Source organism: Lepisosteus platostomus, chromosome 17 (genome assembly GCF_059453375.1).
Source record: "Lepisosteus platostomus isolate fLepPlt1 chromosome 17, fLepPlt1.hap1, whole genome shotgun sequence".
NCBI lineage: Eukaryota > Metazoa > Chordata > Actinopteri > Semionotiformes > Lepisosteidae > Lepisosteus > Lepisosteus platostomus.
In genome coordinates, this window is record NC_142627.1 from 7,784,700 (window position 1) to 7,801,464 (window position 16,765).

The 16,765-nt window shown below is 45.0% G+C and overlaps 1 protein-coding gene across 7 annotated transcripts in view; it reads right to left on the reverse strand.

The window, feature by feature from the left end:
* ccdc88ab (coiled-coil and HOOK domain protein 88ab) overlaps window positions 1-9,274 on the reverse strand; it is a 70,152-nt gene extending 60,878 nt beyond the window's left edge. For 3 of the 7 annotated variants that reach the window (XM_088610280.1, XM_088610278.1, XM_088610275.1), the window contains exons 1-2: window positions 8,042-9,272; window positions 7,839-7,939 (exon numbers count right to left, since the gene is read on the reverse strand). In XM_088610280.1, coding sequence (XP_088466406.1) covers window positions 7,839-7,939; window positions 8,042-8,104 — 164 coding nt within the window. In that variant the 5' untranslated portion in view covers window positions 8,105-9,272. Of the gene's footprint in view, window positions 1-7,838; window positions 7,940-8,041 lie in introns of all 7 variants that reach the window. The other 4 variants (XM_088610282.1, XM_088610277.1, XM_088610279.1 and 1 more) reach the window with 4 other exon arrangements.
* Between the last annotated feature and the right edge of the window lie 7,491 nt (window positions 9,275-16,765).

The window sequence follows — 16,765 nt, forward strand, 5'->3', positions numbered from 1 at the left end:
CTATACATGGATAACAAAATCATGTTACATGGATTTATGCAGGATAAATATTTACTCTTTAAAAAATGTTGTTTTGAACAATATAACGATGCACAAGCTGAAAAATTCAAGGTAGATTTGATGTTATCCGAGGTCTGAGCTGAGAAGTAATGAAAACCACATTTTTGGAGGGATTGAAAATCTATTACTCTGACAGTTTTAATTCCACTGCCCTCAAAATACTCCTAGATAAAGACACATAAAAAAGTCTGATTAAAAGACAGATGGCTGTTTTTAGTTATAGGCTCTGACCTAATTTTGTACTGGAGCAAATCTGGTGAGCCAACGTTTCTGTTCGGAGCGAAGGGAATGTTTTGAACAGCAAAGCTGTGGGAGTGGGAGTAGCGGAGCACATTTTCGTGGTGAACCAGGATATTTTGGACCGCATGGCCACTCATTTCTATTGATCCAGCATAGTGCTTTTTGTTTCTTTGGAAAAACCAAATAGGCCAGCATCACAGCTATTGTGAAAGCTGTACTGGAAGAGCATCTGTGTTACATTTTAAACAAGGTTATCTTTGAAGCCACGAAGGACCCCTCTCTGTATCTGGCATATTTTAATATCACCGCTCTGTTATTGCTTTAAAGTTTCATTTATTCTCTCATGAACTCTTACTGAACCAGTCTCTCCTCCGTGCTTGAGTGTATGCAGTAAATGTTTAGATCGGTTCTCAGATGCTCTTATCTGATTTAGGCACAGACCTCTATCAAAGGTACCAAAAACACCAACTCACATCTGTAAAACTTAGGAGTGTACGCAATAAAGAGCTTCTTACTGGCATACTGTATGGCCTACTGTGCTGCACTAGACTTTCCAAATTATACAATTTATTGTACAATTTAGCGTTTAATGTAAATAACAAAAAATAAAGCAGAAGAAGCTAAATGATGATCATTTTCCAGCACGACAGGCTCTGTCCCGAGCCTTGACGGGTTCCACAGCAGTTTGCAAACCTGGGGTGCCTTGTCTGAGATTGGCTTCTTCCCTCTCCCTACAGTCGGAAACTCTCCATCAAGTCTGTGGGTTGTAATTCAAAGCTTTGCAAGAGGCCTGCAGTTTTGACTTAATCAGGGCCTGTGACTTGCTCCACACTCTTTAATACTCCGGCAAGTTAACTTGTAACACATTAATGTCACCCTATGACTGAAAACGCTTTACTCTCACTGCTCTGCCCCCACCAAAAACTATCTTTTTATAGTGTTGCAAATCAGGAACAAGGGTCTTTTTTCCCTGCAGTTTGAATAGATACAGTCACGTGAATCGCAAATCACTGCCTTTATTGAAGATGCACAGCAGGGGATCATTGTAATTAAATTTAATTAAATACCAGAGAATAAAATGAACCCCCCCATCGATGAAGACAGTTAGTTAAAAGAAAGAGTTGTCTATGAATGCTAATTAGGATATCTCCTCGATATGAGGTCACAATCCAATAAATGTAAACCTTAAACCTTGCACGGTGCTCGTTTTTCAACGGATATCAATGAGCATTAAAGCCCTGTGCAGCTGAATAGGACCCTTTGTAAGGTGGAAAATGAAAATGCTTCACTGACAAAATAGCCCAGCAAAATAGGCTGAATCTGTGAAGAAGTCAATAGGCAGCACAGCAGTAAAACACAGCCTAGAGCATTTTTACATTTATGAGTAACCTACTTATGACAAGTTGCATCAATTTCAGTTGAACTAAAAGATGGCTATTGTGTGAGACAGGGGATTGTGAGTACAGAACAATCCAAATATGTCGCTAGAGAAATCAGTCCAGTGTAGATAAAAAAAAAAATGATCAAATAATGGCACTGGATATGCAACTAAAAAAAAAAAAAAAAAAAATTACACCAGTGCAAACCAGATGCACGTGCTAGTCCTGAGAGCACAATTACACTGGACACTGGCTTCTGACCAGGGAGTCTCTTACAATGCAACTGTTGCTGGACAGTCACAAGTGAAGAGACAAGGCTCCCAGGGGAGTCAGAGCAACCCAAATGTAACGGATCCTCTCCTCCTGCACGTGCCATAGCTAAATGAGACATAAGGCCTGCTGTGCGAATGGCGCTCTGCTGGAAAAGCAAAACAGAACAGAGAAGGGAACCACAGTGCCAGCGTGCATACTGTAGAAGAGATCCGATATTTCGGCTCTACCGTCATAAACAAGAAGAGTGATATCCCCCAGAATAAAACATAAAGAAAAGAAACTTAATAGCGTCGTGTAGTAGTGTAAATGTTCAGCTCTGTCAAATGAAAAATGGCAGGAGTCAAAGCTGCTGCATCTCAAGAGGAGGGTTTTAAAAGTGTTTAATACCTTCACTCTCGTGCTCTACGAGCCACTTAAACATTTTGTTTCATGTAGTTTAATTTTGCACCAGCTAAACAAAGTATTTGCCTCAACAGCATGCTGAAAACGTTGAGACGAGGGTTATTAGGTGTTGTTTTTTTGGTTTACAACATACTGGCTGCAAAAACTTCAGCTACAGAATACAACAGTGCTGTACCACAGGGGCGAAGCACGTATGTAAAAATGACAAGGCTAGCATGGTTCGTCACATTCAGGGTCAACAGCAACACGTGCTCTCAAGATCTCACAGGCAATGACTGAAAACAAAGCACAGCAACTGCCAAGCAAGTGCTAATTTAATCACAAATTACCTAAAACAGGATACAAAGGTAAAAAATACATAATTAAGAAAAAGGCTTCACTGGAGTTCTGGTAGCTATAGCACAGTATAGAGGCCCGTTAACCTCCTGTTGGACTCTGAGGCCTTTCATCTGCCCAGATAAGGATCACCAACAAGGATTCTGACAAGCACACACAAGGAACTCTCCAAGAATTCAAGGAATTTTGACATGGAGCTTAAAAACATAGAAACATTTTTAAAGAAATTGTACATTTATGTTGGCACTGGGCTCTGTAAAACACTAAAATAAAAATGTAAACAAATGGAAGACAATATTTAGGCCAAGAAGTCACAAAAAAACAACCAATGGATTAATTGCTCCGCCAAATTTTAGCCAGGACTGTACAGCAATCCTTTTGGGTGTTTTGAAATTAATATTTGAGAGAGACTGATGAATAACAGCATACAAATCAGATGGATTGAGGCCACATTCTGCTGCATGACTTCACAGGTAACGAAGGAGGTATTTATAATGGAGATGGAATAAACTATACTGTACAACAGCTGAGAACATCATTTAATAATTAATCCACATTACATAAACATTCATACAATGAAGTTTTAAAATTCATATAGTGGAACTTGCAGGGAATACAAACATTTCAACATGGTAAATATTAGAAGGAAACATTTTATACTGTTAATTGTTTAATCAAGTCCACATAAAAACAAAACAGACCTAATCTAACTTAAATATGTGCTTTAAAACTGTCACATAATTATAATACAAAGCTTACAATATGCTGGACATAATAGGGTTAACTATTTAATGCACATCAGCAAAAATTAAGATGTCAAAAAGTTCTCTATTTGGGGGGGGGGGGGTCAGGATTAATGGGAAGTAAGTTCTGACAACATTTCAAACCAAAGCACATAAACTATGCAATAAAGTCCCAGTATTAAGGGCTCTCACAACAATCTGCTTAATAAAGACCCTCCCTCTGCAAACCGACAGCTCTCCACCATTAAGTTCCTCTGAGTCCTGCCTGACTGACACACTGACCGACATTATCAGAACTGGAATCTGATAGCTTAATGGCCACAGCATGCCTTAGCCTCAGCTCTCCACATCATCTCCTGCCATCTGTGCATGTTTCAGTGTAAACCATTAACTAATCCAAGAGGGTTTCCCAATCCCCAGGAAGGCTGCAAGCTGTAGTGCTTCCCTTGTTTCAGACAGCGTGACAGGATGCCAAGATGACCAGAGAACATACACAATCCCACACTTCCTTTTTCAAAAGCAGAAAACACAGCACTGTGCTTGTCCTTCGACCTGTCTTCATGAGATCGCCATGGCAGGGTGAACAGTGGTCCATTAAATATCTTTCAAACTCAAAAGCTCTTGTCCCCTTCTGCGGGCTATGACAGGCTTGAATGCTTCAATGACTAGCTCCTCTAGACCGACCCTACCGCTGCACCACATGGGTGATAATTAGATGTCAGACAGTACATTATACAGGTTTGCTTAAGGTCTCTAGCTGTCCCCTTTCAGCTGTTCGGATTGAAATATTGCCAGCGTGCTCTACAGCAGGAGGAGAATGGATAAGATGAAAGAGACAGATACCTCTTGTACTCTTAAGTCTCTGCACCTCCCGCCACATACAGCGCAATTTTCTGACAGTGATGAGTGCCCTGGTTGTAAACGAACTGTCGTTTAAGCTCTAAATTGATTTGTACGATCAATCCTTTACCCATTTTTCTTGATAATCACCCAGCTTGTCTAAAGCTGGGACAGGAGACCCTCCATGAGACAGGGTTCTCCAATCCCAATGTCAGTATTGATTTCCGAATGAAAAAACTCCCTTTATCGCCATGAACTACCGTCCCCAATAACCATAACTCACTGCCGTTTAAGAAAACAACAAAGGCGGCCGCGCCTTATCGTGCACGACTAATTTGCTTTACAAATTACCCGGCAGTAAATCAGTTTCATTATGTTTAATATACACAGCTATACACAGTCTCCAAAGCGTACATTCCCAGCTATTCAGGCATTCATGTGGTTTGTTTTCGTCTCTTCTCAAGCACACTGTGACACTATGAACTGGTCATTTACTTAGGGCTCGGGGAATCAAAAATTGAAAACAAAACAGGGTCTCAGAAATAAAGACTTCATCTGGAAAGACCTTCAACAGAGATTTTCAACTGGAAAGCTGTGTTCCAAGTGAAAATATGACCCATGTGTACTTAAGGCTCCACAGGACAAAGAAGTACTTCATGAGTAAGTTTGACAAGGCATCCTCTGTTGTTCAGCTGTAGACTGAATACCATGATTTACTCAGGAACTACTGCAGAGACTAACAGCGACAGATGTCATCACAGTCTCAGAAAAGACAGGCGAAGACTTATGTTGTTTGAAGAGATGCCTACCAGAGTTTTGGCTGACTCCACACAGAAATTTTTTCTCAAAAACTAAAGCAAGACAAAATGTGCTGCTCTCAGTCTATAGGTATATATTTTTATTATAACAGGCAGAAAATGAAAAAGGGTACTCAGGTTGTTGATATTTTTTAAACTTGTGCTATCTGTTAAAGATGGAACCACAGTCTTACTCATTTGGCGCAGATCAAGGCAAAAAAGCGTGGGAGACCCTTTAGCAGAAAATAATTATAAAACACTGGAATTTAAATTTCTGGTATCTTACAAATGCTATGCGCAAGCTTTAGATGATTCTGGCACTGTAATCACATTTTTAACAAGAAACAGTAACCCCTTTAAAATGATCAATAATAAGCAATTAGCAGACAACCACTGAGTCATCACATTACAAAGCCTTGACTGTCTCTAGGAATTTAGAAGTGTTGAGCTCTAGAAGACAGAAGTACAAATTAAGATTTCCTGAAGCCCGCTGGTCAGCATTAGTTTACAGTTTTATCAGACCCCGATCTTACTTCTAGAACCAGGCCAGAAGTCTTAGTTTGCAAAGCTAATGATTTTAAGGCAATTATAGGGCACGACTGATGGTGACAAAACTGACACTCTCACCATGGTGCTAAACGAACAGTGTTGATACCGCAATACACAATGTACTTTATGTATCAACATATCAGTCACTTTCTCTAAACTGTTTCAAATCTAGACTCAAAACCTTCTTCTTTAGAAGGGCCTTCACTTAACTGTTATGTTCCCCTTTACTCCTACCGTATTCAGTACCCCCATCTACAGTCTCCTCTCATTGGGCCTTTATATTGTACATAACTTGTGTTTTGTTTTTTTGGTGTTGTCGTTCTGTAAAGTGCTTTGAGAAGCCACCTTTAAAGGTGCTATATAAAATGAAGCTTATTATTATTACCACAATACCAGCCCATTTATTAGCATGTACAGTGTCTCACCTGATTGAGAGACAACTACAATTTAAAAAGGATCAGTCTGTTCAGTTTAAGTACCAGCAAGTGATGATCTTCAAAAGTAACAAAATGTTTATCTTAGTCTTTTCTTTTTACTGTACTGCTCAGCTAAAATGAGGAAAACAGCCAAGGACGAGAAGGTTTCGGAAGATATTATGGGCCAAGTAAGACTCCCACGAGCCAAACAGGGCTTCCTGACTGTCCTACAGAGGCTGCAGCCAAGAAAGAAAAAACAATTTGGCTGACAAAAAATGAATCCCTAACAATGAATTATTCCAATCATTTACTGGAGGAAAGAAACACATACATGTTCCCAACAAAATGTCAAAACAGAGTATTTCCACTGATATCCTGCCTGTGGTGCCCTGGGATTTGTGGCTCTGTCCTCGGCTGACGGGCACAGGTCACCCAGGGTTCACCCTGTCCTCTAACCAACTTACAACCTACGTAATGCAACACTGGACCCACCAGCCAAAAGCTACCAGTAAACAAGGACAGTGTGCTTGGGGCTGCTAGCTAAGGAACAACACACTTTCCAGTACAAGACAGCTATGAGCCACCAGCCGCCAGAGCAGCCGTCGGCCAAGTTCAGTCCAACAGTTAAGATGGCCTAGTGGGCACAGAGCACCGCTGGGTCTCAAAACCACTGCACTGCTAAACCCTAGTGCTTAGTGCTGGCAGACCTCAGGCCTCTCCTGATAAGCAGGTTTCGAGCAAACTACGTGGATGTGCATTTACAAATGAGAAAACAGAAGGCACTTTGTTGAGGTGTCTGGAACAAACTCCCCAGTCATGTTGTTGAGGCCGGTATCCCGACTCTCTTCAGCTGGATGAGATTCTCTGGATCAATTAGCTACTGACAACTGAACTGGCTAGACGGGTCAAACAGTGCCTTCTTGTTTGTAACCATCCTCATGTACAGGAGGTTTTCAACATTTTGCTCAGACCACGACTGGGAGACCTATCAAGCCTGACCTTCTCTGCTGTCTGTGCCGTGAAACGGCCGCTCATTCGCCCAGCCTAAGGTCCCCATTCATCTGTACTTGACAACAGCAGACACCTTGACATCATCTTCAAAGGCACGGTCGTACGAAATTGATTTTAAAATCCCTTCGGTGTGCGAACATCTCTTGGTGTTCCTATTGATGTGTGGTCTCTTATGGCAGCTGGAACCCACAAAAAACGCAAGGCGATTCAAAAACAACGAAAATGCCAATATCTTTCAGCGACTCCCCCCGCCTCACCCCCTCAGTTCCTCTTCGGCCAATTGCATCCGAAAATGTAAAAAAGAAATCGCCATTGTGAGTCAGGAAGCGCCGCATAACGCAGAATGCATCCTGCTCCCTGTACGAGCACACAGATCCCACACACACACGCATGCATGCACACACACACACAGGGCAGCGCTTCCTTTAGCGTGCAGATGACAGTTCGCCTGACCGCCCGAGTCCCAGCCTCCCCGCCCGCCGGCTCTGATCCCGGTGCCGAAAACCGGATCGCCCCGGGCGTCCGCGGGAAACATGGGCGGGGGCCACGCAGGACACCCGTTTGCACCACCGTGCTGCACAGCCCCCTTCGGCACCGACATCTGCCCTTTCAAAAACAGCCTACAGCCGTCAGCACGGCTCCCTAGGCGCCGGGGGTTTACCATCCCTGCCCGTTTCAGGCCATGCAGGGGAGAAGCACACCGTCGCCAATTGCCATGTTTAATACCGCGCTGTAGCGGTGAGCACACATCCACACAGCCCCGGGAGGTGGGGGGGGGGGGGAGATACTTACATCTGGAGCATGATCTCGTTTAAATAGACGCCGTCCACTAGCTGTACATACTCCGCAAGGCACCCGCCGTCTTTCCCAGATAGGAGCCCCAACGTTTTGACCTGAAGCGCGCAAGCAAAGGTAATTGTTAAAAAAAATAAAATAAAAGAGGATAAGTGCCCGAGAAGGGAAATGCCATGAGGCTAAGAAAGGGGAGACCTTACCCAAGTCACCAACGGCGTGCGCATGAACTGCTCCAGCAAGGGCGTGAATACTTCGCTTTCCATGTCGGAGTGTGTGATCCCCCCACAACAACGGCAACAGAAAATAACAATAACACAAGGATTGTTGTGTAGTATTTTAGGACGGGCGTCCTCGTCTCATCCGATGAAGGACAAAAAAAATATATAGATCCTTTATTTAGGCGCTGTTCCGGCTCTGGGCGGTAGAAGTGAAGGCAACCGTGCCATCGAGCTCCGGTCCGAGAGGAGAGAAATCAGGAAAAATAAACATCCAAACATTTCTTAAGATCCGGCTTGGACGGAGGAAGGTGAAAGGGTTTCCCCCAGACCCAGAAAGCCACGCTGTCCGTGACGAGGGAGGCAGGTTTGTGCGAGTTGAGCTATATTGTTAAGATCCCGGTCTGTGCTGGAGGGGGTCTAACGCCAATTTCACCAAAAGCAGGGGAAAAAAATTCCCCTACAGTCCTGCGTCTCAACGGGGGGCTGAACGGAAATACAAATTCTTACGTACGGTCATGTCCCCCCTGCTCCTCCAAAAAAAAAATATTTTAAAAAAACCAACTTGAATTACGGATTTAAAAAAACACAATCCTCATTGAGCCCTCTTCTTCAGGAAAGGGTAAAAAAAAATCACAAGGAGCGGACGGTTACCTCTTTAACACGCCCGCCACAGAATGATGTTGGGTTTTTTTTTTCTTTTAGGAAAAATTGTGCCGTTAATTAGAAAATTACGACGGTTTTTAATCGGTAAAAGCGGTCCGCGCGGCGACGTCCTGTACGCGTCAAGGCTCCCCGTGAGCTGCCTGTACAGCAGCACGCGCTGCTCGCTCTCCCGGCTGCCAAGTAACGGCCGCGAGCTGCCAGTCGGGGACGCGAAGAGCCGAAGCACCACCCCTCCCTCCCGGCCCGTCTCACTGTCTCCCTCCCTCTCTGTCTCCGTCTCCCCGAGCCTGCGGGGGGCACTGATTTACCCGCACGAGACTCATCTACCTCCGCCAAAGCTCGCCGGGCTCGTGTCTTGGAATGAGATAAGAAAAATAGTGCCCGAAAAAACTTCACCGCCCCCCCCCCTTCTCCTCCTGAGTGCTTTAGTCACGACCCCCCAATTTTCGGGGTCCTGATTGATTTGAGGGGGGGTTGTTATACAACCCCTTGTACTAATTAAATCCTGTCCAAAACCGAGACCAGGAACCCGCCTAAACCGAATCGTCCTTTAAAGAAAGCTCGTAGGGGATGCGTCTAGGTTGAAATATTATTCCCTGCTAACGAGACTGTCATTGTATTGCCTAGTTTCTGGAATATAGGAAAGCCGCTGTAGATGGGTCTGGCTGTTAAACAGCACTAGCTTGTGCTCCTATCACCTTTTTAAAGGGACCGAAATCCCATGTCCGATTAGGAGGGGCAACAGCGACGCCTGCTGCTAGCTACGGGTTGAAACACGCCGGTGACTTGATGCCCAAGAGGCCGGCTTAGACGGAGAGGGGCGGTAATGCGAAGGTGTCGTTCCCAACACAGTCTAGGGATTTGTCGTTATCGTTGACAATGCGTATGTGTGCCCAGTGTCCTGACTCAATCGGCGGCAGGAATGATCCTGCTGCCGTGATTTGACAAAGTCAGCGAGCCCCTGCCTTGATCCGAGAGACGACTCAGCCATCACCCAGTCCTGTAGGTTCTTCTTTTGCTGAGGTTTTTATATTCTCATTTGTTGTTTTTTTTTTGTTGTTGTTCTTTTGAAGATCTCTTGTGTTTTGTGGCACAGTTGTATGTTTTTCCACACCGGCTCTTAAGGGTTCTCATGTTTTCTTAACATATTTTTTTTTAAATCTGAGCTTAATTGTGTTAAGCATGGGGATTGATGATCGGTTTCTGGTTTGTTTGTGGACTTTAGGTTAAGTAATCGACCAGGGTGAGAGTTTTTTTATTACTCAGAGCTTGAAGAGGTTCCGACTGAGAGGAGGCCATTAACACTGACAACGGGCCAATTCCAGGGACACAGTGATGCCCCTCACACCAGCTGCTGTCGCTGTAGAGTCAGTCCTGTCCGAAGACTTCGGCTCACAGCTCTCGGACTGAACACCAGTGTGCCCAGTCTCCCTGCTCAGTGTGGCTTCAGTGGCAGCCCCCTGTGGTCACAAACTACCTGTTCAATCAGTGGATACTCCATTCTCTGCTTGCTGGGTTGTTAGTATCTAATCGGTCCCAAAGTGTCGCCCACATAGATTCCTCTGGGATGGTGGGGTGGGAAGGAAGCGTTGGAACATAAACAGCTTTATGGGCCCAGTTTGTAGCTGTTCTGTACTTTCCCACTGACTGCACGACATGAGGCCATGAGGCCATAGTAATGGACACTACATCAAAGTAAAAGAATGGTTTCAAAAGAGAGATGATCTAGGCAATTTGGTAGTAGCTCATTGGTCCAAGGATCTCATCCAGCTGGTTCATGAAGGACTTCAACAGCAAGGCTGGGCAGCTTGTTCCACACTCCTGCCACCCTGTGGGTAAGACAGCACCTCCTTATAAATAAGAAATCATAATGAGGTAGAAGGTGTAGGTGTGCTCTGAGGGGCATGGCTAAATTTGTTCGCCAATTGCTCTGCTTGTGGGTAGAAGCTATTGAGGAATCTAGTGGTGAGTGTCCGTATGCTCTTGTATCTCTTGCCTGAGGGCAGTGGGGTGAAGAGCTCATGCCCGGGGTGGTCACTGTCCTCTGTGATGGCCAGAATTCTACCACTGCAGCGGTCCGCATAGAGCTGTTTAATCTCGGTGAGACCGCAGCCGATGATCTTCTGGGCCATATTGACCATTCTCTGCAGTGCCTTTCTCTCTTGAGAAGAGGTGTTGCCCTACCACACGGTGATCCCGTTGGTGAGGACGCTCTCGATGGTGCAGCGGTAGAAGTTCACCAACACAGGTACTGGCATCCCCCATCGCTTGAGGCAGCTCAGGAAATAAAGATGCTGCTGAGCCTTCTTCAAGATAGAGTCAGGAGATTCCTTTAAGCCTCGGAATGTATCTTGTTGATCTTCTCCTGACAGATTCCAGAGCAGCAATTTTTTATTCGTTTTTCTCAGGTGTGTGTGACACAGAGTTTTATTTCTATAACATAGTTATCCATTAGATGGATAAAGTCATCTGATTTTACTTTTTAGGCAGAACAACAACCGTTCCGAGTTTTGCTCCTTCAAGTTTAAAGCGTGGATTCAAATATTTCATCCATTATGTTATTATGTTAGGGTTGTCTTATGGAAAACCTGGCGTACAGCTGACACAAGCCCTGGTGGCTTCCTTTAACACTAAATCTGAACAACATTTAATTTTGATAAACTATAAGTAATTCCTCTTAACAGGCAGTGTAAGGATTAACGGGGAGGCTCTGTATCGTGTTTCATGTTCTTAAGCCCAGTGCAGCTGTGTGTTGTATTGACTGACACCTAAATCCTAGCTACACTATTGGTAAACCTCAGCAAGCGTCAATACTCATAAGCAGTACATTGCACATCCGCTCTGTAGGGGGTGTGCAGTACAATGCTAATTAATGATTTTAACGAACTATCCTACTTGTGGACGAGCATTTCAGAATTCACCACCCGTGTCATTATTAATTAAAGCTTCTAAGCTTGTATGTGCGTTTTCATTAACCAGTTCAAGCACAGTGCTATATCACTGAAAAAGTCCTTCCCATTTTTTTAGCAGAAAATAAAATGTCTAACTTAATTGTCATCGACGTGTGTTTAAAGGTAGCTGTGATTTAATTTAGTCTTTGATGTGGGGCAGTCTGATGGCCACCGAATGAAAAACTTCTATAATCAATTCTACTTGTGTGTTTCATTGGTACAGCCACACAGCTTGTGCAAACCTGGAATGGATCAAGGCTTTGAAAAGGGCGACTGGTCTTTTGGCAGAAGCACCGTATGCAAAATCTTTTAAAAACCTGCGCGCTCTTTCAAATGATGCAGCGAGCCCTACTGGCACGCTGTCTTTTTTTTTTTAATCCATCCATAAACTCAGATTAATACGATGTGTTTTTGTTTGAAAAGTGAGCGTTAAACTGTCCTCATGACGTCCATGTGGTTTCTAGATTGGCTGGGCCGGAGGCCAAGGGACAGTCGCGGCTCGGCTTCCGAGAGATCCGGAGCTCATTCCAAGCACGTCAGGAAAACGCAGCCCTGCAAGATCTGCTCTTTCATTTCGACCCGACCCGTTTGGGGGGATAAAAAGGGGAAACTAAGCTCCCGTGCTGTTGGCTGCTTGTCTGTAGAACCAGTATCTACAGGATGTTTCAACTGAAATCGCCCCCTTTTCTTCAACTTAGAAAAGATTCGCATGTAAATTACAGAGTGTGACATTCACAATATTAAAAGTGGCGCTCGCTAATTAGGGGTCGTCTCTCCTTGACAAATAGGCTCGTTGCTCATGAAGGTTTTGCCTCCGGTCACTTTACAGTGCAATTTATCACCAGGGGATGAAGAAACGGTTTTTATCAGCAGCATTCCAGTCTCAGCTGGGGATAGCAGCGATTCAGAGACGCCTTTAACAGCGCTTCAAAGTCCTGTTTTTTTGACGCCGAGAATCAGACCACCAGGTTCTGTTTGATCAATGTCGCAGATTTACCACTTCTAGACTGTTGTGACTGTTCAAACAGGAAACCCTTGGAATACCTAAGTCCTACAAAATTTACAAAGAAGTTCTGATGCTCTGATCGGACTTTAGTTAGTAACTGTAACATTGAAAAATGTCTCCATTTCTTTGAAAGCCTGTTTTTCCTGCTTGAACCCTGCATTTCACCAAAAGGTGGTCTCAGCGTTAACAGCTTGTACTTGAACTTAGACTGCTCACTTCTAGGTGCACTTACTGACTACACAGCTGTAACATTTGCAATCAGACTCCGACTCCAAAGTCATGTCTGGCACACCCAGGCGAACATCAACATTCATAACTTCAACTCTCCAAAGAACCCCGGGTCAGGCATGCTTCAAGAACATAACCTGTAACCTATAACAGTACCTTTGCAGATACATGAACGAACTGTAATGTTTTAGAACTAGTAAAAGCCTCAAATAAATGTTATGCCATCTGATAAAATATTTGTTGATTCTATTAATTTTTATAAAAATGTATTTGAAATCATTTGCACACAAATTTGCACAGTGTGCACACATTTTGTTGCAAATTGCTCCAGACAGACCAAGGACATCTAACCTATGGCCGTTAGATGAACCAGGCAGAGCAAGCAGGCGGGCTGTTTTTCTGGAGGACTGGGTGGCAGAGAGGATCAGACCACATCAGAACATCAAGACAGTGTCCAGCCCAGTCTGCTTTGGAAAGGGAACCGCGGAGCAAATATGTTCTTCGGCTAAAATAGCGCGAACGCTAAGTCTTAATTAAGCTTCGCAGCAGCGACTTCTTCCGCTGTTTCAAGGAAACACGAGCTTCTCCTGTCAGCTGCACATTTTTTATCTTTAATGTAACCAACAAATGCTGCATTTGATCCCCCTGCAGCACCAGCACACTGCGCTTCACAATATATGGAATTGTGCAAAAGGCCTGACCTACTTATTCTGTAATCTCTCGCTTCCTCCGTATCCAGTGGAGTCGATATTGAAAAATCAGACCGGGGATATTGAACCCCCCACCCTTGCTGCTGGAATAAAAATCATTAGCTCCTTTGACACTCCTCTCTGAAAACAAGAAGTGAGGCTTCGAAAGATCAATTACAATTATGTCGCTACCGCCCAGAAGATAAGGGATTTGTTTCCAGACGGATTCGCTTAATGAGGTCCAAAATGAATGGCGAGGCTGACTTAATCCATTTACATGATCCATATACAGGAGTTAATACATGCTGAGAAAGCAAATGCATGTCTTTTCTGGCCTTGAAAACGCTTCCCCCCTCATTTACTAGGTGTTTATTCCCACTCCAGCGGTGGGCGTTCTTCCAGAGCGCAGTAAAAAGGCCTAAGCGACTCCGATGTGGTCAAGGACTGGGAGCTGGGCAGCAGAGCGAACTAATTTGCTGACCTGTGCAGCTGTATGCTGGGATGAGGCTCAAACACAAGACCAGCTCAAGAGCTTGTGTTTGGTGGGAGTATTTACACATTTTTATTCAGAAAACAATCCAGAAACAGTATTCTGGATACAAAGAGCCCCCTGCTTACAACACTGACACCCCCACCACCACACACACACGCACAGATGTGACTCACCTCAGGTGACTGCGGACTCACACGGACCAACGCAGGCTTTAATCCTCAGCTTCCTGATTCTATAAAAACTATAAAGAAGTGCCATTTCACAGCCTTTACAGACATTTTTGAAGATGTTGTACAGCAGCCCGAAAGGGGGCTCAGCTCAGCGGTGAGGTAGTTAGGATTGCTCCCTCACTGCACTGGGGCCCTGGGTTCAATTCCAGACCTGGGGTTCTGTCTGTGTGGCGCTTGTATGTTGTTCCCCGTGTTTGCATCTGTTTCCTCTGGGTTTTCTGGTTTCTTCTCACATTTCTGTGAAAACTGGCCCTGGTTATGAGTGTCTGCGTCCCGATCCCGGTGTTCCCTGCCTTCCGCCTGCTGCTGGTGGGATAGGCTCTGGATTCCCTATGACCCTGTGTGGGAAGAAGCTGCTAGAAAATCGATAGACGGGTGGGTGAAAGAGGCCTTCTTGCTGTGAGTCAGATCAAGGACCTTCCACAGAGCCGAAGGGCTTCTACTTTACAAGCAGAATAGCAATAAGAGTTTTTATGTGCAATCTTCCAAAGCTTACACACAGCCAGAAGTGTGCCAAAGCCCCCAGCAAGTGATAAGGGGCCGATTCAAAAATATAAGGTGTTCATCTGTGTTCCGTTCTCCCACTGCAGATCAAAGGAAGGCATTATGTGTGGACTTTGGCGTCCTGGCCAAATTTCCCATTGGCCTTTATCAATCATGGCCTCCTAATAATCCCCATCTCTGAATTGGCTTCATTACTCTGCTCTCCTCCCCACTGAGAGCTGATGTGTGGGGAGCGTTCTGGCGTACCCTGGCTGCTGTCACATCCTCCAGGTGGGGCTGCACACTGGTGGTGGTGGAGGGGATCCCCATTACCTGTAAAGCGCTTTGAGTGGAGTGTCCAGAAAAGCGCTATAGAAGTGTAGGTGTAATCAATTATTATAATTATTACCTGTTATATCTAAAATACATATGCAGGAAACTCTATGATGTGGTCTTCGTTCTGTACGAATCACAGAACAATGTGCATTTGGGCTTCTGAGTGTCTTCACCACCGGCGAGGGCGCTCACTGAAAGTCCCGGATGAGCTCCATGCCCGAATGCCACAGGTCTGCGCCTGAGTCATGCCACGTGAACAGGGTAGGAAGGGCACTAGTCAGGCTGGCGGTTCTGCCAGTGCCAGATGCAGTCCATCTGTCCTCTGGGCATCACGCACTCTCCTGCCAGGCTCATTGCAGGATCCCAGGCTCTCAGCTCGTCGCCGTGGGCAGCTGTGGTCCTCCTTCACTGAGGTGTCTGTTCTCCCCCAGCAGTACAGGAGTCTCAAACCACCTGTGATTTCAGTGATTTCACGTGGGTCTATAACAAAACGCAGGAGGCAAGCGCAAAGCCATTACCACATCCTACAACAAATCCAACCTGAATCGGTTCCTCCTATTCCCGGCATGTATGAAACCGGATTTGTATTCTTCATAATAGCTGTAAGTGTGTAAGAATCAGGGTGTGCCACTCCAGGCGAGTGCAGTCAGGCCCCTCGAAAGTTTCCTTTAATGCAACAGGTGGCGCATGTCTCCCCCCGATCTGCTGGGTAGTGGGGGGCTGCTGTGTGTCAAAGGAGGAGGGGGGGTGCACTGCAGGGGTGGGTGAAGTGGATACCCTCTTATACATAGAGTGAGTTGCAAAGATTATTATTATCATCATCATCTTAGGTGTTTCCTTCTTACCACAGCAGCTATATCACTCTGCACCTCACAACAGTGTGAGCCTGGTCAGTACCTGGATGGGAGACTCCTGGGAAAAACTAAGGTTGCTGGTGGAAGAGGTGTTAGTGGGGCCAGCAGGGGGCGCACACCCTGCGGTCCGTGTGGGACCCTAATGCCCCAGTATAGTGACGGGGACACTATACTGTAAAAGGGCGCTGTCCTTCGGATGAGACATAAATCTGAGGTCCTGACTCTGTGGTCATTAAAAATTCCAGGGCGTTTCTCAAAAAGACTAGGGGTGTCACCCAGCCGTCCTGGCTAAATTTCCCATTGGCCCTTACCAGTCATGGCCTCCTAATAATCCCCATCTATGAATTGCCTGTATTACTCTGCTCTTCTCCCCACTGAGAGCTGGTGTGTGGTGAGCGTTCTGGTGCACTATGGCTGCTGTCGTATCATCCAGGTGGGGCTGCACATTGGTGGTGGTGGAGGGGATCCCCATTACCTGTAAAGCACTTTGAGTGGAGTGTCCAGAAAAGTGCTATACTGTATAAGTGTAAGCAATTATTATAATTATTATGTTAGTTGCCATAATAACACCCAGTACCTTACTGACCATGATATGCTGGTACATTGATGAGAAGAGTGTTGTGCAAAAACATTACAGTTTTTTATTCTACGAAAAAACGTGCTAAACCTAAGATAATCAAAGATGAACCCTTACACTACACCATATGCATGTGACTGAAGGACACAGAGTTGTTTGAGCAACGGGCACCATAAACTGATCCAGAGAACAGGCT